Source organism: Herpailurus yagouaroundi, unplaced genomic scaffold (genome assembly GCF_014898765.1).
Source record: "Herpailurus yagouaroundi ecotype Mexico unplaced genomic scaffold, PumYag 190, whole genome shotgun sequence".
NCBI lineage: Eukaryota > Metazoa > Chordata > Mammalia > Carnivora > Felidae > Herpailurus > Herpailurus yagouaroundi.
The window spans coordinates 24,739,634-24,759,497 of record NW_024412421.1 but is presented as its reverse complement, the minus strand read 5'-3'; the positions used below and the strand labels follow the sequence as shown (position 1 = coordinate 24,759,497).

Below are 19,864 nucleotides of genomic sequence, written 5' to 3'. Positions count from 1 at the left end.
TTCTTAGACAGCTAGGTTATAGGCAGCAGAAGCCCCAAATCTGCTGAGTGCAGGTCTCCAGAAGGATCCACTGTAAAGCAGCCCTTCCAAGTGCTTTGAGTGTCACGCTAAATGGTGGAACAGAAGTTGAAGTTATGTGGTAAAAAATGTTAAAGCATTTTATGCAGGTATTGTGGCTAACAGGGAGATGCATCAGACCGAGTTCCTTGTTGTAAGCTCCCATAGTGGACAGGGATTTTAGGACAAGGGCTAGACCACAGTGGAGTCCAAAGAGTATTAAATATGAACATAAACACATGACAGTACTTCTTCTAATGAGTGTAGAGTGTGCAGGTAAATCTGATAACAAAGTTGAAAAAAGAGTCTTATCCTCAATCCATAGATAGGAATCTATAGGACACAAGTGAGGGGATATAGTAGGCAGAATTCCAGTATGGTTCCCAAGATTCCCACCCCTCTGGGTACGTACCCTGTATAATCCCCTCCCTTTGAGCGTGAACAAGACTTGTAAATACAACACGCTGTCACTCCAATAATTATGTTATATAGCAGAAGGGATCTTGTAGATGTAGTTAAAGTCCCTAATCAGTTGACTTTGAGGTAATAAAAAGGGGGATTATCTTGTGTGGGTCCAACCTAATCAGATGAGCCCTTAAAAGTAGTCAGAAGACATGTGAAGTGGCAGAGAGATTCTCCTGCTGGCCTTGAAGAGTACACAGTAAAAACAGTTACTATGATGGCCTACATGGTAAAGACCTTAGAATGGTCTCTAGTTGCCAAGAGTGGTCTCCAGAGGGTTGTCGGATGCCAAGAAAATAGGGACATCAATCATAGGGCTGTAAGGGAATGAATTTTGTCAACACACCAAGGGAGCTTGGAAGTGGATCTTTTCTTAGTTGAGCTTCCAGACAAAGATGCAGCTCTGATTTCAGGCTGTGAGACCCTGAGCCAAGAACCAAGGTCAGTTCATTCTGGACTTCCGATCCATGGACACTGTGAGATAAGAAACTTGTGTTGTTTTAAGCTGCTAGATTTGTGGTAATTTGTTATGCAGCCATAGAAAATAAATACAAAAGCTAACCCAAAACTCAGTAAGTCATGGAGGAATTTTGTCTAGAAAAATCTGTGAATAAAGTGTTTTCCTGTATTGGTGGGGTTTTCACAACTTTTAAAACCTTTGCTGACACAATCCAGTGAATGAAGGGGGTCAACCACCAATTTGAAACTGCCCCAAATTGAGATTTCCTCTCCAGAGAAAATGTCTTGCTTAATAGTTCCCTCCTCTTACCTTGATACCAAATAGCACTGGTAAGGACATTTCCAAGTGTCTTTGCAAAGTTTATGTCTTTAGGATTTTGATGATGGTTGATGCAAGTCAATGAAAGAAAATTAAATCAAGGGGATTATTTGGATCTATTTCTCCAGTGTGTATTCATTTCCACTGGATCCATATCTAATATAGTATTTCATCTGTTTCTTTGCTGTTTGGTTTGGCTTTTTCTTAAAGGTGAACTGAATTTCCCAAGGGTCATAATGAGATACAGTTTTTAATAATTGTAACAGTAATGTTTTTACTAGAAAGAACTCTTTTCACCTGAAATCATGTTCTGGACTAGGTTGCTAAGCAACCAGTTTTTTACTCAAGGCCCAAGCCAATGCTTTGTCCTACCTTTAGTTCAGAAATTTCTGGAGAAAAAAAGGTGGTTTCTTTTCTCTGCTATCTTGGAAAATGCCAACTAGTTAAGGTTATGTATGCATTACTGGGCTGGCAGCAGTGTTGAGAATGAAGCCCAAGGCCACCATTGCCGTCTCCGCATGCTTACTTCTCTGACCCTGGTGCCCAGCCCTGGCTAGCCCTGCTACAGTCAGACTCTTTCTACACTAGTGGATAATTGATACACCTGGCTGCACACACAGTTCACAGTTGTAACTCATCTGTAGCCATACGATGCCTGGTTGTTATTACATAGGTTACGGACATCGTAGCAAGTGGATACTGGTGGGCAGTGTGAGAAATTGTACCCAAATATTGGAATTGTGCAAAGTAGTTTCTCTAACAGCAATGTAATCTTTCTGGAGTTTCAGGGTAACATGGTGAGGGTGAATCCCATACTTGGTACCTGGCAATCCCTCATGACATCACAATATTGTCACCCCTGACCGAAAGCAAGTCTTCTTCAAAGAAGTGGTTAGACAGGGTGCCACACTCACCAGGGCCTCTGTGTTGATCAACGTTAGGGGCCCCGTTTCACATCGTATTCTGTGCAAATGCTCCCTGGAGAGGTGCCTGGGTGGCTCAGTAGGTTAAGCATCCAACTCTTGATTTCAGTTCAGGTCATGATCTCACAGTTCATGGGTTGGGCATTGTCAGTGTGGAGCCTGCTTGGGATTCTCTCTCTCTCTCTCTCTCTCTCTCTCTCTCTCTCTGCCCCTTCCCTGCTCACGTTCTCTCAAAATAAATAAACTTAAAAAAAAAAAAACCCTGGAATTGTGTGTGCACCTTAGCAGCACACAATGAAATGTCTCTTGGTCTGCTTTGCTGAGAATATATCCTTTCAAAGGTAATTTCCACTAGCTTATGTCAAAATGCTCATTTTCACCAAGTTTCTCCTCTAGCCCTCTGTTGAGCTACCTTGCCATTCCAAATTTGCCAAATGAAACAATTTTGTTATTGCCTTTCCGAGGCCAAGGAAGCATGAGAACAACCTCAAGGGAAGAGATGGACATCTCAGGTCATGCCAGAAGGGGGTTCATGCCAGGGCAGGGTCTGAGCTGGCAGGGCCTGCCTCCTCACTCCAGGCCTATGAGGCTGTGGGCTCTAGACGCAGTGGCTTGGGGAGAGCTGGGGCAGGGCTGAGGTAGGGGGAATTGCCCTTGTCCACCTAGCACCATTTTGCTGGTGGTGACACTTGGGAAGTGGCCAGTTTCTGTAGCAGCCAGTGTCTGGGGTGGTGGCTGAGAGCCCTCCAGCTCAACAGAACACATTAAAATGCTGACCTTCAGAGTTGGAGGAGTCCCCACGGTGAGCCTCACCGTACTCCAACTGCTGGTTTTGTAGCTTTCACACAGCTTCCTTTATCTCTTCTTCTGTCTAAAACTATCTATCATACTAGGTTTCAAACTAGTATGAAGAAGGTGGTGGTGGGGCCAATTGTTCCCCAACCCCCAGCTCTGCATCTGGTGAGTGGGTGGGAGAATGGGCATTTTGGGGAAGGCAGGTTTCATCAGCTAGGTCATCAGCAGACTTGGTGACTCATTTCTAGGGCCCTAAATGGAGAGGACCAGGGCTGTGGATTCCACAAAGGCTCAGCTTCCATAGTTGCCTTTAAGGCAGCCTCTCTCAGCTGCAGTGTGTATACCATCCCCCTGGAAATGCCTTAAAATGCAGATTCTGATCCAGCTGGTCTGGGGCAGCCTGAGCTCCTGTAGTCCTAGCGTGTTCACACGCAGCGCTGATGCAAGGCAGCTGAGGTTTCACCGCTGTGCTGGGCGGTGTGCTCGGACCGGCAGCTACAGCCTCACTGGGAACCTGGCAGAAGTGCAAATTCTTGAGCCCGCCCAGACTCCTAAATCAGACCCTCTGAGGGTGGGGCCAGACAGCCTGTGTGTTAGGAAGCCCTCTAGGTGATTTTGATACTAAAATTTGAAAAGCACTGGTTTAATCAGACTCTGGGTGTTTGCTAGTCAAAGCACGTGCTAATTGATCCCCGCATCCTCTCAGATGACTGCTTAGTGCGTTCTTTGCTCATTTAACCAACTGGAGAATCTGCCATCTAATTTTTGTCTTTATGCCCATTAGCAGCATCTTTGGCGGTTACACACATGAACTATTACGTGTAGTCCTGTAAATATGCTGGCTGTGTGCAGGGTATCCTGGGCTGAGGGTTGTGGGGAGGTACAAAAGGATTAGAAGAGTCATCCTCCGTTAAAAAACAAAACAAAACAAAACAGGGGCGCCTGGATGGCGCAGTCGGTTAAGCGTCCGACTTCAGCCAGGTCACGATCTCACGGTCCGGGAGTTCGAGCCCCGCGTCAGGCTCTGGGCTGATGGCTCGGAGCCTGGAGCCTGTTTCCGATTCTGTGTCTCCCTCTCTCTCTGCCCCTCCCCCCGTTCATGCTCTGTCTCTCTCTGTCCCCCAAAAAATAAATAAACGTTGAAAAAACAAAATTTAAAAAAAAACAAACCAACACCTCTAAAAGCAATAAGGGCTTGTGAAACCGCAGGTTGCTGGGCCACACCCCTGGAGTTTCTGACTCTACAGGTCTGGGTGTGCCGTGAGAAAAGGCATTTTTAATGAATTCTTAGGTAATGCTGCTGCTGCTGCTCCACGGACCATTTTCCACAACCCCTTCTTTGAAGCATTCATTCCCAAAGGGCCATCTCCTTTCATGCCTTCTCCCTCTCTTGCAGGCAGGCTGTAGGGGATGCCAAGTGGGGAGGAGCTGGAGGCGGCGGGGTGGGGGTGGGGCCCGTCAGGCACATGTGCAGAAATAGAACCACTCCAGGGCCAGTCTGTAATCATCTTTATTTCATCTGGTGGCGCCAACAGGTAAGTGGTCCCATTAATACACATTGCGGGACCAGGGCCATAGCCTGGGCTAAGACAGATGTCTCACTCCTCCCTAGCGCTCTCCCTCTTAAGAAAGGCACTGACTTAGCTCAGCCTTTATGTGCACACAAAACGGCTGCAGTTTAAACATATCAAATTGGGATGCGTTCCTCCCCTGGAAGTAGATTCATGATTCAGCTGCTGCACTAATGGCCAGGTGGGCGTATGATCTGCGGCACTGGTTCTCCACTCTGCTGTACAAGCCTGAAAAAGAAAATGATGCCCACATCCCTCCCCGGGCTAATTACATCAGAATTTGGGGTGGGGGGTTCTGGACAAGAACTGGCTGATTCTGATTTGCGGATGGGTAGAGAATCACTGTGCTACAGGCTGACAGCTATACACGGAGCTGGGGATGGGAGTGGAGAGCTGGAGTCTCAGCGTTCTCCAGGACCTGGCCCTCAGCAAGAACTTTCTTGTATAAATGGATCCAGGATTCAGGGACAGAGGGAGCGTACCCAGCCCCTGTCCCCTGCAGTGATGGTGCAAGTGTTATCTGTTATCATTTTGAAAATGGTGATTCATTTGGCTTTTATGTGAAAGCAGAATAAAAGATCATATCAAAACAGAATCATATCTAAGGGCTCTTTAGGCCATTGTGGATTTTAAAAAGGAACTGTGGTGCCCCAGTGTCATGCACTGCTAAGTGCTATGTGATAGGAGGTCATGAATGTCATATCTGTGCCATCTTATTAAAAATGGGGATTACTTCTTGAGCTTTGGGAATAGGATTAGAAACTAAATTCAGAGACTTGCCCTTGCAAAATACAGTATAGCCCTGTTGTTTGTAATTACCATGTTTAGTATGGAATATATATACTTCATATATATATTTGGAATGAATATAATATGGAAATAAGTACCCCTGTAATTGAATGAGGAGATAAAACACTATCTGTAGAATTTTATTTTCTCTGTGCTTCACCAGGATAGAATAATACATAGATACTAGGCTGAGGAAATGACTTTTCACTGATGCAACTGACCTTAGTTACCACTAAGGGGTGATCCCCTTCAGGTAATAAACCCACTTAATGCCTGCTTCGCTGCCTTCACTGGGAGGACAAGACACAATCAGCTTGCTGGTGATAGGTGTTTTGCTGCCAGATGGATTTCCTTCAAAATAGACTGTGATATTGTTGATCTTCTTGGGTCGCATGGAGTCTACAGCACGAACAGAGAAGGCTGGGTTCTCCACAATGATGGAGAAGGTGACCGCATGATAGAAAACGTTCTTGAAGGGGATGATTATGTTGTACCCAGCCCGGATCAGGAAGGGACCCTGGGGCTTGGGGGGCAGAGCCATTCCAAAGAGGGGGATGATATACTCCCCGCCTGCAATCGACGACAGCATCAGGATGCCCTTGGTCTCACCCAGGTGGCTGGGCTCAAAATAGACTTCCACACTGACTTCGGTTCCTCCCTGGGCCCCTGGGGCTGCATTAATGATCTTTTCCGTGTGGAAGTCCTGACAGTCAGTCTGAAAGAGGAACACACACAGTTGGTTCACACGGGATCCCGAAGAGCACACCAGCAGCTCGGGCCCTTCCCCCGCCCCTCCACTCTCAGACATCAAGAAACCTACCTTTGTGTGAGGCCAGGCAGGTCATAAAATGTCGTGCCCTTATAACTCCCTTGAAGAGTAGGTAATACTAATTATTATCCTTATTTTACTACAAAGAAATCAAGGCTAAGAGATGTTAAATAACTTGCCCAGAGACACAAAGCTGGATGATGCTGGTGTGGCATTTACTGCTGCTACTCCCCCATCTGGCTCTTCTTTTCTCCCACACACATGAAAGACTGAACAGTCTGGCTCCTCACGGATGGGAGGGGACTAGTTCTGGACAATTAGTTGTGAGCAGAAGTGAAAGGTGTTACTTCCACACTAGGGCATTCAATTGCCAGTACAAGTCCTTTTCACTCCTCTGGCACTATGACTGGAAACATCTGAGTTGGTGGTTGCCGTTTAGCCTGGATCCCCAAATGGCTGTGATGAACAGTTCCCTGCTGACCCTCACTAGATGGATAGCACAAATAAGGGACACACCTTTTGTTGTTTTAAGCCACTGAGATGTTGGGGCTGTTTGTTACTGCAGCGTAACCTAGCTTCTCCCGACTGCTATGAATGATAAAGAGCCTATGCCTCTTGACTATAGCCATGGACCCGCTGATGCTAACTGGCACATGGGCACCCAGTGCAAAGGCTACACTCCTAGCTTCCCTTGTTGCTAGGTGTGGTCTTATGCAGTTTTGTTCAAGGGAATGTGAGTGGAAAGGATATATATAGCTCCCGCCTTTCCCCTTTGTAGCTGGCTGGAATGCAACATCCTGGTAAGCTCTCTTGGTCCCTGTGGATCCAAGCAACTCTCTACAGAGGGGAGAGCATCAGGGCAGAAAGAGTCTGGATGCCTGCTGTCACAGAGCTACCATTCCAGCCCAAACTGCTTATGCTCACCCCGTTATTTGAGAGAGGAATAGCTTTTACTTTGTTGTTATTTAGGGCTTCTGTTTCAGGAGCTAAACCTGTATTCCAATTGATATAATAGGTAACATATATGCAGCATTTATTATGAGCCAAGCTCTATGAAAGTGGTTTTATATGCACCCTTTAAAAGCCCCATAGCAATCGTGTGAGGTTGGGGTGTTATTACCATTTAGAGAAAAGGTTAGAGTAAATTATTCATACAAAGAGTAAGTGGTGAAGCCAGGGTTCAAATCCAAGTCTCAATTTCACAGCCTCTACTCATGACCACTGAGCTCAACTGTCCCCTTTAGTGACCAGTGCACATGCTGTGGGAAGCAAAACTCCCCTCACCCCCACCTTAACTTAAGATAGACTCTATAAGGAAGAACCCAGGCCTGATACTGTTTATTTATACCTGGGAGTTTCCAGGCTAGATGAAGTGCCTGACTCCCTGTGCGTTTCACATTTCTGCACCCCCTGTGTCTTCCTCTTATTATTTTTAAGCTTAGACTCCCAGCAAGGGGAGGGCAGAGGGTGGGACAGTGGCTGCTCACCCTGCAGTAGTATTCTGTCTTCTGCCGGGTGTAATTGGTAAACTTGGCAAAGATGCTCTGACCGCTGCCAAGAACCGTCTGGAAGTGGATGGGCTTTTCAGGCAGTGCTGGCAGGGCCTTCAAATTGAGCTCATACAGGTAGTAACCCAAATCATTGTTGTGCAGTGTTAGTCTCCCAAAGGTTTCTCCGGCTCTCAGGGGCTGGAATTCAAACGAGAATGTGCCCTGCAAGAGAAGACAGAGGCTCCTATGATGCTGAGAGTCTGACCCATCCCTTGCTACCCAGTGACCTCAGAGTAGGTTGGTGCCAGAAATGGTGCTTCACAAGAAATTGCTCACACTGATCTTGAGCCTGGGGAATCTCTGTCCAAACCGGTCTTTTCCCTCCCCTGTACCCCTTCTAACTTTACCTAGAAATACCCCAGAGGTATTTATATATCTGGAATCTCCTTGAATCTAAGAGATACTGGTTCCTCTCTTAAGAAGCACACTTATGGCAATGGGGGTGAGTGTTTCCAGAAGGAGGGCTGAAGATCAGCAACTCCTTCTTTGCTCACAGCCAAGCTCAGAACAACTTCCTGGGTCCTACCTTCATTCGGGGAAGGTTTTCTCCTTCTTCTATTTTTGCCCATGGCAAAACAAAACAAGAGCCAAAGAGTATTGCTTATAATAACAAAATAAGGGAAATAATTAAAACGAGTTAGCAGTAAGAAATTGGCTAAATAAGTGATAGTTTATCCTCGCCAGTGGAATACTAGGTGGCCATTGAAAAGGAAGGGGCCGTGCTATAAGCACTGACATGAAAGGTGTTGATGATATTGAAAGTGAAAGGAAGGAGGTTCAATAAATTATGCAAAGCATAAGCTCATTTTTGTGAAGAAGAATATGTCTATGCAGGTATAGAAAAGAGACAGCAAGGATATATATCAAATTGTTACCAGTAGTTACCTTGAGGTGAGGAAAATGGAGGTCATACTTTCACTCTTTGCAGATGACATGATACTCTATATGGAAAACTCTAAAGATTCCATCAAAAAAATGCTAGAATTGATTCATGAATTCAGCAAAGTTGCAGAATATAAAATCAATGCCCAGAAATCGGTTGCATTCCTATACAACAACAATGAAGTGAGAGAAAGAGAAATCGATCCCATTTACAGTTGCACCAAAACCCATAAAATACCTAGGAATAAATCTAACCAAAGAGGTGAAAAATCTATATGCTGAAAACTATAGAAAGCTTATGAAAGAAATTGAATAAGACACACACACACAAAAGGAAAAAGATTCCATGTTCCTGGATAGGAAGAACAAATATTGTTAAAATGTCAATACTACCCAAAGCAATCTACATATTCAATGCAATCCCTATCAAAGTAACACCAGTATTCTTCACAGAGCTAGAACTAACAGTCCCAAAATTTGTATGGACCCAGAAAAGACCCCAAATAACCAAAGAAATCTTGAAAAAGAAAACCAAAGAAATCTTGAAAAAGAAAACCAAAGCAGGAGGCATCACTATTCCGGACTTCAAGCTATACTACAAAGCTGTAATCATCAAGACAGTATGGTACTGGCACAAGAACAGACACTCAGATCAATGGAACAGAATAGAGAACCCAGAAATGGACCCACAAATATGTGGCCAACAAATCTGTGACAAAGCAGGAAAGAATATCCAATGGAAAAAAGACAGTCTCTTCAGCAACTGGTGCTGGGAAAACTGGACAGCGACATGCAGAAGAATGAACCTGGACCACTTTCTTACACCATACAGAAAAATAAACTCAAAATGGATGAAAGACCTCAATGTAAGACAGGAAGCCATCAAAATCCTAGAGGAGAAAGCAGGCAAAAACCTCTCTGATCTTGGCTGCAGCAACTTCTTACTCAACACGTCTCTGGAGGCAAGGGGAACAAAAGCAAAAATGAACTACTGGGACCTCATCCAAATAAAAAGCTTCTGCACAGCGAAGGAAACAATCAGCAAAACTAAAAGGCAACCTTCGGAATAGGAGAAGATATTTGCAAATGCCACATCAGATAAAGGGTTAGCATCCAAAACCTATCAAGAACTTATCAAACTCAACACCCAAAAAACAAACAACCAGTGAAGAAATGGGCAAAAGACATGAATAGACACTTCTGGAAAGAAGACATCCAGATGGCCAACCGACACATGAAAAAATGCTCAACATCACTCATCATCAGGGAAACACAAATCAAAACCACGATGAGATACCACCTTACACCTGTCAGAATGGCTAACATTAACAAGTCAGGCAACAACAGATGTTGGTGAGGATGCAGAGAGAGGATCTCTTTTGCGCTGCTGGTGGGAATGCAAGCTGGTGCAGCCACTCTGGAAAACAGTATGGAGGTTCCTCAAAAAACTAAAAATAGAACTACTCTACCACCCAGCAATTGCACTACTAGGCATTTATCCACGGAATACAGGTGTGCTGTTTCGACACATGCACCCCCATGTTTATAGCAGCACTATCAACAATAGCCAAAGTATGGAAAGAACCCAAATGTCCATCAATGGATGAATGGATAAAGAAGATGTGTGTATACACACACACACACACACACACACACACACACACACACACACATACACACACACACAATGGAGTATTATTCGGCAATCAAAAAGAATGAAATCTTGTCATTTGCAACTGTATGGATAGAAGTAGAGGGTATTATGCTAAGTGAAATTAGCCAGTCAGAGAAAGACAAAAATCATATGACTTCATTCATATGAGGACTTTAAGAGACAAAACAGATGAACATAAGGGAAGGGAAAGAAAAATAATATAAAAACAGGGAGGGGGACAAAACATAAGGGACTCTTAAATATGGAGAAAAAACTGAGGGTTGCTGGAGGGGTTGTGGGAGGGGGGAATGGGCTAAATGGGTAAGGGGCACTAAGAAATATACTCCTGAAATCATTGTTGCACTATATGCTGACTAATTTGGATGTAAATTTTAAAAAATAAAAAATAAAATTTTAAAAAAAGTATAGAGAACCAAGTGATGTTTACCAGAGAGGAAGGCAGTGGGGTGATGAGGGAAATGTAATGGGGATTAAGGAGTGCACTTGTTGTGATGAGCACCGGGTGATGTATGGAATCACTGAATCACTGTATTGTACACCTGAAACTAATATAACACTGTATGTTAATTAACTGGGATTAAAATAAAAAACTTAAAAAGACAAAAAAGGGGGCAAAGTCAATATATAAAAATCAGTTATATTGTTACATACTACAACCAATAGAAAACAAAATTTTAAAAAATACTATTTACAATAGCACCAAAATATATAAAACCTAGACATAAATCTAACAAAATATGAGTAAGTCTTTTACATAGAAACAAAAAAAATATTGTTGAGAGAAATTAAATAAGAAGAGTTAAATAAATGGAGATCTGCTCATGAGTTAGAAATCTCAATTGTGTAAAGACTGGAATTCTCTCTGTGACAAATATGCTTCAAGATGGCCCCCGGTGATCTCCACCCTCCTGCTATTACACTCTTGTGTCATCCTCTCCCATATTGTGCCAGGGCTGGTCTCCGTGACCACTAGTACATGGCAGAGAGATGGCATATCACTTCTGAGATGAAGTGGAAAAGACTGTGGTTTCTGTCTTGTGCGTGCTCTCTCTCCCTTGCTCTCTCAGCTTCCCTCAGATCACTCACTTTTAGGAAGTGAGCTGTCATGTTGAAAGCAGCTGGAGGGAGAGGTGTATGTGGTGAGGAACTGAAGCCTCCAGCCAGTAGCCAGCAAGGAACTAAGGCCTTTCCAACAACTCCATGAGAGAGTTTAGAAGCAGATTATCCAGCCCCAGTCAAACCTAGAGATGACTGGAGTCCTGCTGACAACTGACTACATCCTCATGAAAGACCCTGACTACACAGCTAAGCTGCTGCTCGTGGATTCCTGATCCTCAGAAACTGTGTATATAATAAATGTTTGTGGGTTTAAGCTGCTGATTTTTAGGGTAATTTGTTATGGGTCAACAGGTAACTAATACATTCTTAAAATAACCCAATAAAATCCTAATAGTTAATTTTTTTTGGAAGAACATGACAAGCTGATTTATATGGAAATGCAAAGGGCCAAGAATAGCCAAGATACTCTTGAAGAACAGAAATGTAAGAGACTACCAAGACTTAATGTAACATCACCAGAAGCATATTATGATTTTAATGTAATTAGTAATATAGCTTCAAAGTATATAAAGCAAAAACACTACAGAACTACAAGGACAAACAGACAAATCCCTGTCAGAGTGGTGACTTCAACACACTCTCTTAAATCTGACCAAACAAGCAGACCAAAATATCAGCTAGGGTACAGAGAATGAACTTCAAAATGGCAAACACATGCTTTTTAAAAATAAATGGAAGATTAAGGAAAAGATCATATAGTGGGCCGTAGAGCAGATCTAAACAAATTCTAGAGCACTGAAATATGGAATATATTCCCTGACCACAAAGTAATTTAAAAAATAACATATAGAACAATCCACATGTTTGGAAATTGAGAAACACTTATAATAACCCATGAGTCAAAAAAGAAGTATTAATAATAATGAAAGGACATTTTTGAACTTAATGACAAAATATACTACATGTAAAACTTTGTACACTGCAGCTAAAGCAGCACTTAGAGGGCAACTTATAATCTTAAATGTGCATATTGGAAAATAAAGAAAACTAGAAGTTAATGCACTAAGCATCCATCTTAGAAGTTAGGTAAAGCACCAGTAACCCAAAAGAAGCAGAAAGAAGGAAATAATAAAAAGGTCAGAAATCAAGCAACTGAAAACAAACATACAATAAAGAGTACCAACAAAATAAAAAAATGCCTTCTTGAATATAAGATATAGTGAGAAATCTCTAGAAAGACCAATCAAGAAATAGAAGGTACAACCAATATTAGAGATGAAAAAGGAACATCACATAAGGAAGTAGTAAGAGGATATTAACAATGTTATGCCAATTTTGTGAATATATGGATGAAACAGACATGCTATCATTACTGATTCAAGAAGAAACAGAAAATCTGAGTAGTGTGATAACTCATGAAAGGAATCAAATCAGTAGCAGACAATCTTCTCACAATGAAAACCCCAGGGCTCATTGGCTTCATCCGTGGTTCAAGGAAGACATAATTTCAATCTTTTATACACTCTTTCACAGAGTTGAGGAAGCAGGCAAATCCCCGATTCTTTTTCTATCGCTGGTGGAACGGGAACTCAAATTGGACAAAGAATACAAGAAAGGAAAGCTGGTCCATTCTCGCTCATGACCACAGAGGCAAATCTCCAACACAAACTGTTATCCGACTAAAGCCAATCTGTTTGTAAAAAGGTAAATTAAGACCATTAGGATCTATTAGTTTATTGGATTGGTAAACCTTTAAAAATCTGACAATGCCAAAAGTTGGTGAGCTCTCATTGCTCACTGGAGATTCTCTCCTGACTGGCAATTAAAGGCAAGCACACCCTGTGACCCGGTGATTCTACTCCTGGGTGTACGCTGGGGAGAAACACACCGTGTACATCAGGAAGGCACTTGCACAGTGAGGTCCATGGCAGCATATTTCATGATAGCCAAACACTGAAGCCAACACAGATGTCTGGCCTCAGTAGAATGGATATCTAAATTGTGGTATAGTTGTATGATGGAATATTCTACAGTGGTGAGGATGGATGGACCTCAGCTGCATGCATCAGTGTGATGATCGTCAGAATATACAATACTGAGCAAGGCATAAAACACTGAAGAATGCAATTAGTAGGATTTCTTTTGTATAAAGTTTGAAAACAGACAAACCCAAACCATATGGCTTAAAAGCAAGAAATGATTACAAAATAAGGATAGTGGGAACTTTTAGGGGTGAGGGATGATACTGTGAGTGGGGACAGAGGCTTCTGGGGGTGGTGGCAACTTTTTATTTCCTGGCCTGGGTACTGGTTATACAGATAGTTCTTTCATAGTTATTTAAGTGAACCTGTTTTAGTACATATATATACATATATACATACATATGTACATATATATATATCTATCTCCTAGTTTTCTGTGTAGATTTTATAATTCATGATTAAAAATATAAAAATAAAATAAAGGGCATGGAAGGTCTCCGAAGAACACACATACCAGATTTGGGGTTCTGAAGGGGAAAGCAGAACTAGGGTGGATGCAGGGAATAAGCAGGTGGGCTCAAGCTGGAGAAACAGAAGGGATTTTGATGGGATCTAGACAGTGAGAATTTGGAGCCATACATCAAAAAGAGTCAAAAGAAAGTTCATCTCCACAGCAGCCCAGAATTCCAGGGCATGTCTTCTCAGCAGTCACAGGTTATGTGTCTTTCCTGAAGCGGGTCTGTGCACAAGCAAACATATAAACGAGACCGCCTGCTGTTCACTCGATACACTACTATGTCCCTTGCTTCCCTCTTCACCACGTATATACTACGTTACCTTTATAATTAGCAAAAAACAAAAATGTTTTCAGTTTGAACAAAGCAAACAAGTGTATAACAGAGGCAAGTGTTCATGATTAGTAAGTCCCTTTTACATGTCTGAACCAAAGGGCAGAAGGGGAGAGGACAGATCAGGAGTGTGATTGATGCACCGCCCCCTGCCTTCCCACTCCTGGGGCTGGCCCAGCTTCAGGGATGCCTCTATCACAGATATCAGGGAGCCCCTGGTAGCCAGGGTCATACCTCAGAGTTGGCAGGCACCACAAACTGGGAGGGCAGGCTGATGTCAGGGACCCTGCATTCCATGGAGAAGGTCACTGTATAGGGCAGAGGGTTCTCCACCTTGATGGAGGCTGATGTGCTCTGCCGGACGGGGCTCACCATCTCAATGGTTTTGATGACGCCTGAAGGGATGACCCTGAAACCCACCATGTAGTATAAAAACTCATTGGTCACCTCGTTTCGGAAGATCACCTGGGTTCGCAGGGAGAGGGGGAGGAAGAAAGCAGAGGAGAGGGGTTAGTGGAGGGTCTTCAGCTGTCTTGAGTTCCTTCTCTCTATTAGCATTGCCTGGGTACATACAGCATGGGTGCCAGGCTGACACGGGCACTCCCACCCTGTCTGAATCCCTACCAGCCACCCTTTTCTCCTTCCTATGCCCATTGCTGCTGGAATAGACAATAATACTAATAGTAATAATGACGGCATCTAACATTTAATGAATGATTACTGTGTGCCAGGCACTAGAAGTACTTAGTTAACTTAAACAATTTGTAGGCAACATTATTATTCCCCTCACTGTTTGTTTGTTTGTGTTTTTTAAAGCCAAAGAAATTGAAGTTTAGCAAAGTTAAGTTATCTTGCCAAGGTCACATGTAGGGAAAAGTGTCAGAGCCAGGATTTGAACCAAGTTGATCTGACTCCAGAGCCCACACTTGTGACTGCAGTACATTGTCTCCTCACCTCTGCAGCTGATATGGTAAGTTGCTCACCTTTTTCTGCTTGTTTCCCAGGTGACTGATGATGTTGGGCATCTTCTCATGTGCTTATTGGTCATTCACACATTACTTCTGTGAAATAGAGTCTATTGGAGTCTTTTGCCCTTTTTAATACTTTGAGTTGTTTATATTATTATTAGTATATGGTAATAGTTCTTTACTGATCTGACTTTTTACTTTCAACTTCTTCCTGTCTTTAGCTTTAGAGTGCTTCTGGCACCCTGTCTTTTAATTGGAGTGTTCAGTCTTTTACATTTAAAATAATTCTTTTTTTAATGTTTATTTATTTTTGAGATAGTGTGAACAGGGGAGGGGCAGAGAGAGAGAGAAAGAGAGGATCCTTAGCAGGCTCTGTGCTGACAGCAGCAAGCCCGATGCAGGGCTGGAACTCAAACTGTGAGATCATGCCTGAGTCGAAGTTGGATGCTCAACTGACCAAGCCACCCAGGTGCCCTAAAATAATTATTTCTATGTTTAGGTTGAAGTCTGCCTTCTTGTTGGTTATTTTCCATTTGTCTTATTTATTTACTTATTTACTTACTTATTTTGTTTCTCTGTTATTCCTTTCCTGTTTCCTTTTGGCTCGACATGCAATCTTTTGTAATGTATTTTATTTCCTCTACTGGCTTCTTAGCTATATTTTTTAATAATAGATTTTTAGTGGTTGTTCTACAGCTGACAATATGAATTTTTAACTTGTGAAATTTATTTTGAGTAGTATTTTATCACTTCCCACTTTATAACTGACCCTTCATGCTCCTTATGCACACTTCCAATTTGGCAAATGTGCTAACCTTACTAAAGTATAATTTTATTGACCTAACCACTCTATTTTCTGTGCTTTTGTTGTCATATCTTTTACTTCTACACACATAAGAACACCCACCTAACAGTGTTATCATATTTGCTATAAACTGTCAGTCGTCGTTTTTAGAAAGTTCTTAGAAGCTGTGTGTGTGTGTGTGTGTGTGTGTGTGTGTGTGTGTGTGTACTTATTTACCATTTTTAGATTTTTAGGGCTCTCTTTCCTTCCATTAGACCCAAATTGCTAACTGGTATAATTTTTCCTCAGGCCAAAGAATACCTATCAATGTGTTGTTTTCTAATGAAAGTCTGCTGGCAGTGAATTCTCTCATGTTTTCTCTGAAAATATCTCCATTTAAAAGGATGTTTTCAGTGAATAAAGAATTCTAGGTTGATAGAACTTAGCATTTTGCAGATGGCTTCCATTATAACTGAAGAGAAGTCAGAAGTCTTTTTATTGTTTTCCCCTATCTTAGATCTTTTGTATCTGGTTGTCTTAAGCTTTTCTCTTTCTCTTTGGTTTTCAGCAGTTTTACTATGATGTACACAGACATGGCTTTCTTGTATCTCATGGTTTTCTTTGTATTTCTCCTGCTTGAGGTTTGCCAAGTTTCTTGGATCTGTAATGTTTTTTAATCAAATTAGAGAAATTTCAGCAATTTTTTTTCAAATAGTTTTTTGCTCCATACTCACTTTCTTCTCTTCTAGGACTCACATTACTTATGAATTAAAATTTTTTATACTTTCCCACAGGTTCCTGAAGCTCTGGTTCTTTTTATTCAATCTTTTTTCTCTTTATCATTCAGATTAGAAATGTTCTATTGATTTGTTTCAAGTTCACTGAATCTTCACATCTCCAATCTGCTGTTAAGCACATCCAGTGAAATTTTCATTTTAGTTTAATGTAGTTTTCTATTATCAAATATCTGTTCAGCTCCTTTTTTAAAAATATAGTTTCCATTTCTTTGCTGAGATTCCTGATCTGTCTAATTATTTGAAATATTTTCTTTTATTTCTGATCATGTTTATAAAAGCTGCTTTGAAGTCTTTGTCTGCTAAATGCAATATCTGGCCCATTTTGGAGTCCGTTTTCATTGCCTGTATTTTTCTTGACTATTGGTTACATTCCTCTCATGCCTTACAAGTCTAGTAATTTTTGTTTATGTACTGGACATTGTTGATAATCATTGTAGAGATTCTGGATTCTGTTACCTTCCATGTGAGAGTGTTGATTTTATTCTAGGAGGCAGTTCAATTATTGACTGATAAGCTTGTGTAGGTTTGGTTTTATGCTTTGTTAGAGCAGACCTATAGAAAGGTGTTTTTCGAGACCTTCCAACTTGGTAGGATTCAGTCTCCAAATTTTGTCCTTCCTACAGATCTTGTTGCGGCTTAGTTTTAGGCTTTCTAAGGGCCTAAAAGGACTTATTATAAGGGCATGGTCCTTTCTTCGGGCCTTTCTGGTATTTCAACTGGGTTCCTAGGATGTTAATGAGATGTTAATGTAATCTCTCCACTCTGGCTGAGACAAACCTCCAATGTTCCCTGGGCACTGATCAACGTATCTTTGTTCCTTTATCAATCTCTTTTAGAAGCTGCTCTCTGATAAATCTCATGTAGTCTCACCTTGTGCATGTGCAGTACAACTGTCAGCCAAAGACTTTGAAGGATATTCCCACACACACTTTTGTCTCCCTTCCCCCTGACATCCTGCCACTCGATGCATTGCCCCACTCCTACCTTATAGAGACCAGCTATTTCAACTGCACCAAATTTTAATTTCTGTATCGTCAGCTCACTGGGGCTGTTGTGTTTTGCTTAGATTCTAGCTCACTGCATTGCAGTCAAGAAATTGTCCCTTGGCAGAGAGCCAGGATAATTGTGGAGATTCATCTCATTAGCTTTTCTTCTCTTTGAGGGATTGCGGTATTGTGCTACTGTTGTCCAATGCCTGAGAAGGGTTGCCTCAGATATTCTGTTCAGTTTTATGGTTGTTTATGGTGGCAGTAGTTACTCCATCATCATCAGAAGCGCTTTTGACTTTTTTTAAAAAACTTTTGTATTGTTAATTTGAATACTTAACATTATTTTTTAAAGGTTTACTTACTTTTTTGGGGGGAGGTGCAGAGAGAGAGGGAGACATAGAATCCAAAGTAGGTTCCAGGCTCTGAGCTGTCAGCACAGAGCCCAATGTGGGGCTTGAACTCACAGATTGCGAAATCATGACCTGAGCCAAAGTCGGATGCCTAACTGACTGAGCCATCCAGGAGCCCCTAATACTTATTATTGTAAAGAGATCTGTGATCTGAGTTCCCTGTTATTTTTAGTTAACACTTTAAAACATATATTGACGTATATTTTTCTGTTTACAGCTACAGTTTATGGCTATCTCTATTCGTGCCCTACCTTTCTTGATGAAGAAACAAGTATCTTTCATTTCTCCATTTTCTTCCCACTAAATGAGAAAAAGATTTCTTTGCATTATTTTATATCTCCCCTTGCTATTTCCTATATTGAGGTCATATGAAATATTCACTTCAGATTGCTTTTCAGCAATTATTTGAAATTACCTATCAATAGAATTTTGAGTCTTTGTTCATTATAACCTTTTGTTTTCTTCTTGAATTCATTTACTTATTTTTAAAATTTTGCTAACTTAAAAACTTATTATTTTGTGGTGCTTCTTTCAAACAGGTATTATATATATGGGTAGGTTATTTTGAGTCCTTGCAAGTTTAAAAATGTCTTTATTTTGCCCTTGTAATAGTTTTGTTTGGAAAAGGTTCTAGATTGAAAACACTCTAAATCATATGAATAGCTTACTCCATTGCTTCTTGTATTCAGTGTTGCCATGAGAAACCTGATGTTATTGTGATTATTTCCTTTTACTTTCTTTAGAATCATTTAGGATTTTCTCTTTTATCCCAGTTTTCTACAATTTTGGTCTCACCTATTTAGATGTGAGTCTTTTTTTCATTCACCCTATTTGGAAAGTTGGTGGGTCCCTTCAATTAGAAGACTCAGTCTTTCCAAACAGTTCTGGAAGTTTTTTTTAATGTTTATTTATTTTTGAGGCAGAGAGAGAGAGCTAGGGAGGGGCAGAGAGAGAAGGAGACACAGAATCCAAAGCAGGCTCCAGGCTCTGAGCTGTCAGCACAGAGTCCAATGAGGGTCTAGAACTCATGAAGCATGAGATCATGACCTGAGCCAAAGTCGGATGCTTAACCGACTGAGCCACCCTGATGCCCCTGGAAGTTTTTCTTCAATTATTTTGAAGAGTATTTTCTTCCTTCTATTATCTTGCTTTCCTGTTTTGGGAGCTCTTAGTAGATAGATATTAGAACTTTTTGATGTATATTTTGTGTCATACTTCCTTTCTTTTTTTGAAACAGCTTTATTGAGATGCAATTCACATACCATATAATTCACCCAATTAAAGTGCATAATTTAGTGGGTTTTAGTACATTCACAAAGTGGTGCAAATATCACCACAATCAATTTTAGAACATTTTTATCACCCCAAAAAGAAACCCTGCACCCATTACCAATCATTCCCCATTTCCTCCTAACCCATCGCCACTAATTTACTTTCTCTTTCTATAGATCCGCCTATTCTGGACATTTCATATAAATGAAATCATACAATATGTGGCCAGTTGTGACGGCTTTGTTTAGCTATCATAATTCCTTCAAGGTTCATTGATGTGTTGCATGTATTAGCACTTCATTTCCATTTCTTTTTATTGCCAAATAATATTCCATTATATTTGTCCATTTGGGTTGATGACATTTGGTTTGTTTTGTTTGGTTCTATTTTTTGGTTCTTATGAATAATGCTGCTATGAGCACTCTCAACAATAGCCAAATTATGGAAAGAGCCTAAATGTCCATCAACTGATGAATGGATAAAGAAATTGTGGTTTATATACAC

The 19,864-nt window shown here is 41.4% G+C and overlaps 1 protein-coding gene across 2 annotated transcripts in view; it reads right to left on the bottom strand.

The window, feature by feature from the left end:
- Positions 1-4,509: 4,509 nt before the first annotated feature.
- LOC121009765 (hydrocephalus-inducing protein homolog) overlaps positions 4,510-19,864 on the bottom strand; it is a 240,648-nt gene continuing 225,293 nt past the window's right edge. For both annotated transcript variants that reach the window (XM_040443058.1, XM_040443059.1), the window contains 3 exons: positions 14,375-14,605; positions 7,632-7,856; positions 4,510-6,090 (listed from right to left, as the gene is read on the bottom strand). In XM_040443058.1, the coding sequence (XP_040298992.1) occupies positions 5,608-6,090; positions 7,632-7,856; positions 14,375-14,605 (939 nt within the window). In that variant the 3' untranslated portion in view covers positions 4,510-5,607. The remainder of the gene's footprint in view (positions 6,091-7,631; positions 7,857-14,374; positions 14,606-19,864) is intronic.